The sequence below is a fragment of the Oncorhynchus masou genome, unplaced genomic scaffold, assembly GCF_036934945.1.
Source record: "Oncorhynchus masou masou isolate Uvic2021 unplaced genomic scaffold, UVic_Omas_1.1 unplaced_scaffold_10354, whole genome shotgun sequence".
Classification (NCBI taxonomy): domain Eukaryota; kingdom Metazoa; phylum Chordata; class Actinopteri; order Salmoniformes; family Salmonidae; genus Oncorhynchus; species Oncorhynchus masou.
The window spans coordinates 1-9,242 of record NW_027000053.1 but is presented as its reverse complement, the minus strand read 5'-3'; the positions used below and the strand labels follow the sequence as shown (position 1 = coordinate 9,242).

The 9,242-nt window shown below is 45.2% G+C and overlaps 1 protein-coding gene across 1 annotated transcript; it reads right to left on the bottom strand.

The window, feature by feature from the left end:
• Nucleotides 1–3,514: 3,514 nt before the first annotated feature.
• LOC135528796 (E3 ubiquitin-protein ligase RNF186-like) lies at nt 3,515–4,721 on the bottom strand. The gene is made up of 2 exons (XM_064957855.1): nt 4,296–4,721; nt 3,515–3,943 (listed from the first exon to the last, which is right to left on the bottom strand). The coding sequence occupies exons 1-2, from the start codon at nt 4,631–4,633 to the stop codon at nt 3,868–3,870; spliced, it is 414 nt and encodes a 137-aa protein (XP_064813927.1). The 5' UTR covers nt 4,634–4,721; the 3' UTR covers nt 3,515–3,867.
• Nucleotides 4,722–9,242: the final 4,521 nt, after the last annotated feature.

Below are 9,242 nucleotides of genomic sequence, written 5' to 3'. Positions count from 1 at the left end.
GGCTGACAGAGACAGGCAGGCAGGCAGAGACAGACAGACAGAACAGGCACTTGTCATCTCCCGTCTGGATTACTGCAACTCGCTGATGGCTGGGCTCCCTGCCTGCGCCATTAAACCCCTACAACTCATCCAGAACGCCGCAGCCCGTCTGGTGTTCAACCTTCCCAAGTTCTCTCACGTCACCCCGCTCCTCCGCTCTCTCCACTGGCTTCCAGTTGAAGCTCGCATCCGCTACAAGACCATGGTGCTTGCCTACGGAGCTGTGAGGGGAACGGCACCGCAGTCACCTCCAGGCTCTGATCAGGCCCTACACCCAAGCAAGGGCACTGCGTTCATCCACCTCTGGCCTGCTCGCCTCCCTACCATTGAGGAAGTACAGTTCCCGCTCAGCCCAGTCAAAACTGTTCACTGCTCTGGCCCCCCAATGGTGGAACAAACTCCCTCCACGATGCCAGGACAGCGGAGTCAATCACCACCTTCCGGAGACACCTGAAACCCCACCTCTTCAAGGAATACCTAGGATAGGATAAGTAATCCTTCTCACCACCCCCCTTAATGATTTAGATGCACTATTGTAAAGTGGCTGTTCCACTGGATGTCAGAAGGTGAATTCACCAATTTGTAAGTCGCTCTGGATAAGAGCGTCTGCTAAATGACTTAAATGTAATGAAATGTAAAAGGCAGGCAGAGACAGGCAGACAGAGACAGGCAGACAGAACAGGCAGACAGAACAGGCAGACAGAACAGGCAGACAGAACAGGCAGACAGAACAGGCAGACATAACAGGCAGACAGAACAGGCTGACAGAGGCAGGCAGACAGAGCAGGCTGACAGAGCAGGCTGACAGAGGCAGGCTGACAGAACAGGCTGACAGAGGCAGGCAGACAGAACAGGCAGACAGAACAGGCAGACAGAGACAGACAGACAGAACAGGCAGACAGAGACAGACAGACAGAACAGGCAGGCAGAGAAACTGTCATGTCTGCTCCCGCTCTTCCCTTCTTGAGGGCGCCAGATTACCCTGCATCACACCTGCCTTCCCTGGTCACCAGCATCAGTGTTATTGGACTCACCTGGACTCGATTTACCTCTCCTATATCTGTCTGTTCCCCAGCTCTGTTCCCCTGGACTCACTCATCACCTGTTATTTCCTCTCCTATATCTGTCTGTTCCCCAGCTCTGTTCCCCTGGACTCACTCATCACCTGTTATTTCCTCTCCTATATCTGTCTGTTCCCCAGCTCTGTTCCCCTGGACTCACTCATCACCTGTTATTTCCTCTCCTATATCTGTCTGTTCCCCAGCTCTGTTCCCCTGGACTCACTCATCACCTGTTATTTCCTCTCCTATATCTGTCTGTTCCCCAGCTCTGTTCCACTGGACTCACTCATCACCTGTTATTTCCTCTCCTATATCTGTCTGTTCCCCAGCTCTGTTCCCCTGGACTCACTCATCACCTGTTATTTCCTCTCCTATATCTGTCTGTTCCCCAGCTCTGTTCCCTGGACTCACTCATCACCTGTTATTTCCTCTCCTATATCTGTCTGTTCCCCAGCTCTATTCCCTGGACTCACTCATCACCTGTTATTTCCTCTCCTATATCTGTCTGTTCCCCAGCTCTGTTCCCCTGGACTCACTCATCACCTGTTATTTCCTCTCCTATATCTGTCTGTTCCCCAGCTCTGTTCCCCTGGACTCACTCATCACCTGTTATTTCCTCTCCTATATCTGTCTGTTCCCCAGCTCTGTTCTCCGCTGCTGCATTCATTGTTTTTTGTCTTTTGAATTGGTTTCTGACTCTGTTCCTGTATCGTCTCTGTCCGTTATAATTCAATGTTTTACTCCACGTTCCGGCGTCGTCTCAACAGCGTCATTCAATGTGACAGAAACAGACAGACAATCAGACAGACAGAGACAGAAATACAGGCAGATAGACAGAGACAGAGAGACGGGCAGACAGAGACAGATACAGGCAGAGAGACAGAGAGAGAGACAGGCAGATAGACAGAGACAGATACAGGCAGAGACAGAGTCAGAGATAGAGAGACAGACAGATAGACAGAGACAGAGAGACGGGCAGACAGAGACAGATACAGGCAGAGACAGAGTCAGAGATAGAGAGACAGACAGATAGACAGAGACAGAGAGACGGGCAGACAGAGACAGATACAGGCAGAGACAGAGAGAGAGATAAAGGCAGATAGACAGACAAACAGAGAGACAGGTAGGCAGACAGAGACAAACAGACAGCATGTCCTAAGGGTTAGTGTCTCAGTGTTTTGGGTCTACCATTTGTATGCAAACTTTCCTGTAATTGAATGAGTCATCATACAAACTGTCACATAAAAGCGTAATTTATTTGTTAACCAACAGCTCCCTCCTCTTTTCCAACTAAGAGAGGAAAAAAACAATAGTTAGTCATTAACGGAAGATATGTAGAAAGAGAAAGACCAACTACAACATTCTGATGTACTGTATGTATGGGGGTTGGATTAGATGACAGGGTGGATGGAGCACGGCCCTGACTAAAAGTAGTATACTATATAAGGAATGGTATGTGTGGGGGTTGGATTAGATAACAGGGTGGATGGAGCACGGCCCTGACTAAAAGTAGTATACTATATAAGGAATGGTATGTATGGGGGTTAGATTAGATAACAGGGTGGATGGAGCACGGCCCTGATCAAAAGTAGTATACTATATAAGGAATGGTATGTATGGGGGTTAGATTAGATAACAGGGTGGATGGAGCACGGCCCTGACTAAAAGTAGTATACTACATAAGTAATGGTATGTATGGGGGTTAGATTAGATAACAGGGTGGATGGAGCACGGCCCTGACTAAAAGTAGTATACTATATAAGGAATGGTATGTATGGGGGTTAGATTAGATAACAGGGTGGATGGAGCACGGCCCTGATCAAAAGTAGTATACTATATAAGGAATGGTATGTATGGGGGTTAGATTAGATAACAGGGTGGATGGAGCACGGCCCTGACTAAAAGTAGTATACTATATAAGGAATGGTATGTATGGGGGTTGGATTAGATAACAGGGTGGATGGAGCACGGCCCTGACTAAAAGTAGTATACTATATAAGGAATGGTATGTATGGGGGTTAGATTAGATAACAGGGTGGATGGAGCACGGCCTGATCAAAAAGTAGTATACTATATAAGGAATGGTATGTATGGGGGGTTAGATGAGATAACAGGGTGGATAGACACGGCCCTGGTCTAAGTAGTATACTATATACTGTACTAGCCGGGCCCTGGTCTAAGTAGTATACTATATACTGTACTAGCCGGGCCCTGGTCTAAGTAGTATACTATATAAGAAATAGGTGCCATTTCTGAAACTGTCTATTTGTCTGTTTGAAGAGCTTTTCATGGTTTCAAGACAGCCGAGTGACCAATACAATGGGGTGGCCGAAAGGTTATCTATCTATCTATCTATCTATCTATCTATCTATCTATCTATCTGTCTGTCTGTCTGTCTGTCTGTCTGTCTGTCTGTCTGTCTGTCTGTCTGTCTGTCTGTCTGTCTGTCCATCTATTCATAACTTCCTTATTCTTTCTTTCTTCCTCAATCCATTTAATATCTTATTTTTTATTTCCTCCACCTATCCATCCTTTATGATTAATACTATAATTTAACCCTTATTTTACCAGGTAAGTTGACTGAGAACATTACACATACCCAAAGTCAATCAAACACAAAGCATATGAATAATTGGTTCAATCTTGCTTCATTATGGAAAATCACCGGTGGGTCCTGTTTTATGAATTAGCTTCATTACTCAATGAGTATATCCTGCTCTGAGATGGGAAAATCCAGTCTTCTTTCTCTGCTCTTCGTCTTCTCGGTTTACAGTACATTGTGCTTCATCCTCCTCAGGAAATTCTGTAGTTTGAGCCTCAGGCCACAATGCCTTGATGGAGAACTAGAGGACATGAGAGAGGGGGGAAATAAACAGAAGAGAGAGAGAGCGAGAGAGGGAGAGAGAGAGAGAGAGAGAGAGAGAGAGAGAGAGAGAGAGAGAGAGAGAGAGAAAGAGAGAGAGGGAGAGGGAGAGAGAGAGAGAAAGAGAGAGCGCAGCAAAAGAGAGAGTGATAGTAGAGAGTGATAGCAGAGAGTGATAGCAGAGAGTGAGAGTAGAGAGTGATAGCAGAGAGAGCAGAAAAGAGACAGAACAAAATGAGAGGAAGATCAGAGAACAGAGGAAGGTTTCTCCAGGTTTCTCCTAGTTTCTAAATCAGTCTATCAATCCATCCACCTTTGCCTGGGGTACTCACCATGTGTACTGTGTAGTGGGCTGTGTCTGTCTGTGAGCTCCCTTCCACTCTTCCTCCTCTTCCTCCTCCTTCTCTTCCTGTTGTCTGTCTAGTATCTGGTCCCAGATCTCAGTGTTAACCCACAGCGACCCCGGCAGGGTGAGGCTGGGCTCGGTGCAGGTGATCCAACGGCACAGGGGGCAGCAGACTGTCAGTAGGCCGCTTTGGAGCCTGGACATCGCCTGCAAGCACAGCCCACAGAATGTGTGCTTACAGTGGAGCATCCGAGGGATCTTCTCCCTGCGAGAGTAGAGCTGGAGGCAGACACAGCACTCCATGTCCTCACTCATCAGACCCATGGCTGGCTGGCTGGGGTGTGGATGGATGGATGGATGGATGGATGGATGGATGGATGGATGGATGGATGGATGGACGGATGGATGGACGGATGGATGGATGGATGGACGGATGGATGGATGGATGGATGGATGGCTGGATGGATGGATGGCTGGATGGATGGATGGATGGCTGAATGGACGGATGGATGGATGGATGGATGGACGGATGGATGGATGGATGGATGGATGGATGGATGGATGGATGGATGGCTGGATGGATGGATGGATGGACGGATGGATGGACGGATGGATGGATGGCTGGATGGATGGATGGACGGATGGATGGATGGATGGATGGATGGATGGCTGGATGGATGGATGGATGGATGGATGGATGGATGGATGGATGGACGGATGGATGGACGGATGGATGGATGGATGGCTGAATGGACGGATGGATGGATGGATGGATGGATGGATGGATGGACGGACGGATGGATGGATGGATGGATGGATGGATGGAGGGACGGATGGATGGATGGATGGACGGCTGGAGCGCAGATAAATTCTGGACGGAGTGTCAGTGTCTTGGCAGGAAGACGTGGGGTTTAAACGCTGGTCTGAGGTCAGTGTTCCCCTTGTGGTTTATTAAGGTCCAGGTTTGGACTTGATGAGGATGAGCTGATCCTAGATCTGTGCTTAGGAGGCGTAGGTCAGGAACCTGCACAAGACATTAAGATGTTAAATTAGACTCAGTGACTTCATCACTGGCACTATGTAAACATATCTAATGTGATAACGTATCTTAAATCACCAGGCTGTCAGGTTTTTCTGATAAGCCATGAAGAAGATTTTCAGCACAGCGACCAACTATCCTACGACAAAACTTTGTGTGTAGAGAGAAGAGTGTGTGTGCTCCTATTTTAAGCTTTGGGGAGGAGACAAAATTCAAAGCTATGATCCCTTATTGATGTCAATCAGTGTAGATGAAGGGGAGGAGACGGGTTAAAGAAGGATTTTTAAGCATTGAGAAAATTGAGACATGGATTGTATACCTGTGCCATTCAGAAGACCAAAGATTTAAGTGCCTTTGAACGGGATATGGTAGTAGGTGCCAGGCGCACCAGTTTGGGTCAAGAACTGCAATGCCACCGGATTTTTCACGCTCAACAGTTTCCCGTGTGTATCATGAATGGTCCATCACCAGCCAAAGGACATCCAGCCAACTGGACACAACTTTGGGAAGCATCGGCATGAACGTGGGCAAGGATCCTTGTGGAACGCTTTAATAGAACCCTCTCTGTGGACTTGTAGAACCCTCTCTGTGGACATGTAGAACCCTCTCTGTGGACTTGTAGAACCCTCTCTGTGGACTTGTAGAACCCTCTCTGTGTACTTGTAGAACCCTCTCTGTGGACTTGTAGAACCCTCTCTGTGGACTTGTAGAACCCTCTCTGTGTACTTGTAGAACCCTCTCTGTGGACTTGTAGAACCCTCTCTGTGGACTTGTAGAACCCTCTCTGTGGACTTGTAGAACCCTCTCTGTGGACTTGTAGATCCTCTCTGTGGACTTGTAGATCCTCTCTGTGGACTTGTAGATCCTCTCTGTGGACTTGTAGATCCTCTCTGTGGACTTGTAGAACCCTCTCTGTGTACTTGTAGAACCCTCTCTGTGTACTTGTAGAACCCTCTCTGTGTACTTGTAGAACCCTCTCTGTGTACTTGTAGATCCTCTCTGTGGACTTGTAGATCCTCTCTGTGGACTTGTAGATCCTCTCTGTGGACTTGTAGAACCCTCTCTGTGTACTTGTAGAACCCTCTCTGTGTACTTGTAGAACCCTCTCTGTGGACTTGTAGAACCCTCTCTGTGGACTTGTAGAACCCTCTCTGTGGACTTGTAGAACCCTCTCTGTGGACTTGTAGAACCCTCTCTGTGGACTTGTAGAACCCTCTCTGTGGACTTGTAGATCCTCTCTGTGGACTTGTAGAACCCTCTCTGTGGACTTGTAGACCCCTCTCTGTTGACTTGTAGAACCCTCTCTGTGTACTTGTAGAACCCTCTCTGTGTACTTGTAGAACCCTCTCTGTGTACTTGTAGAACCCTCTCTGTGTACTTGTAGAACCCTCTCTGTGTACTTGTAGAACCCTCTCTGTGTACGTGCCTGGTTATTGTAGTGTTTATGTACAGAATCAGTTGAATGGAAGCATTATCTCTTCTAGATAAGAGGCACAGTTCAAGTACTTTACACTACCATTGTTGACAAATGACAACTGACCTGGCAGATTACTGTTGATGAGCTCTTCCCTTACCATTTTAAACCATTTCACGTCACGGGCCATAGACCAGTGACCCGCGGTTTAGCATAATCCAATCCACCCATCGGTGCACGAGCTCTTCCTATATTTACCTTACAGAGTTTAGCAGCTGATTTTGGCAGAGAGGAAGAGGCGAAGGTAGAGGATTTACTCAACCCAAAACCTTGTTTTTGTACGGAGGTCTATGAGAGAGTGTCGAATAATTTGAGGCTTATTTGATCGAATAGCTGTTTCATAATGTTTAGGCTGTAATGTGTTGACGAAAGGGCATGGACAGATGGATGGATGGATAGATGGATGGATGGATGGATGACGAAAGGGCATGGACAGATGGATGGATGGATGGATGGATGGATGGATGGATGGATGACGAAAGGGCATGGACAGATGGATGGATGGATGGATGGATGGATGGATGGATGGATGGATGGATGACGAAAGGGCATGCAACGTGGCATTCCGACAACTTTGAGTAAAACGTTTTTAGTTGTGCCTCTTGTTCACACACTATCTGCCCTCTCATTGGCCAGAATGGTCCGACCGGTTCCTTACTAGAGCGGTTCTTGTCAATATAATAGGTATTATTTGCCTTTGTGTGGGCACTTTAGCTAACCCTAGCCAAGTTATTAACCATTTTCCTAACTGTAACCTAATTATCCTATGGTACAGGTATATCTACATTATGGTACAGGTATTACAGGTATATCTACATTATGGTACAGGTATTACAGGTATATCTACATTATGGTACAGGTATATCTACATTATGGTACAGGTATTACAGGTATATCTACATTATGGTACAGGTACATCTACATTAAGGTACAGGTACATCTACATTATGGTACAGGTATATCTACATTATGGTACAGGTATTACAGGTATATCTACATTATGGTACAGGTATATCTACATTATGGTACAGGTACATTACATTATGGTACAGGTATATCTACATTATGGTACAGGTATTACAGGTATATCTACATTATGGTACAGGTATATCTACATTATGGTACAGGTATATCTACATTATGGTACAGGTATATCTACATTATGGTACAGGTATTACAGGTATATCTACATTATGGTACAGGTATTACAGGTATATCTACATTATGGTACAGGTATATCTACATTATGGTACAGGTATATCTACATTATGGTACAGGTATTACAGGTATATCTACATTATGGTACAGGTATATCTACATTATGGTACAGGTATTACAGGTATATCTACATTATGGTACAGGTATATCTACATTATGGTACAGGTATATCTACATTATGGTACAGGTATATCTGACATTATGGTACAGGTATATCTACATTATGGTACAGGTATTACAGGTATATCTACATTATGGTACAGGTATTACAGGTATATCTACATTATGGTACAGGTATTACAGGTATATCTACATTATGGTACAGGTATATCTACATTATGGTACAGGTATATCTGACATTATGGTACAGATATATCTACATTATGGTACAGGTATTACATTTACATTTACATTTAAGTCATTTAGCAGACGCTCGTATTACAGGTATATCTACATTATGGTACAGGTATATCTACATTATGGTACAGGTATATCTACATTATGGTACAGGTATATCTACATTATGGTACAGGTATATCTGACATTATGGTACAGGTAAAGCTAACATTTTGACTGACGTTGGTGTTTATACAGGTGAATCACATATAAAAAGTAAATTATCCAACCCCCTTTTGAGAATCTGAGACTGTAAAAGATCCAGGTGTTTATTCCACTACAGTCTTGGTATAATGAGTCCAGGTGGTTATTCCACTACAGTCTTGGTATAATGAGTCCAGGTGGTTATTCCACTACAGTCTTGGTATAATGAGTCCAGGTGGTTATTCCACTACAGTCTTGGTATAATGAGTCCAGGTGGTTATTCCACAACAGTCTTGGTATAATGAGTCCAGGTGGTTATTCCACTACAGTCTTGGTATAATGAGTCCAGGTGGTTATTCCACTACAGTCTTGGTATAATGAGTCCAGGTGGTTATTCCACTACAGTCTTGGTATAATGAGTCCAGGTGGTTATTCCACTACAGTCTTGGTATAATGAGTCCAGGTGGTTATTCCACTACAGTCTTGGTATAATGAGTCCAGGTGGTTATTCCACTACAGTCTTGGTATAATGAGTCCAGGTGTTTATTCCACTACAGTCTTGGTATAATGAGTCCAGGTGTTTATTCCACTACAGTCTTGGTATAATGAGTCCAGGTGGTTATTCCACTACAGTCTTGGTATAATGAGTCCAGGTGTTATTC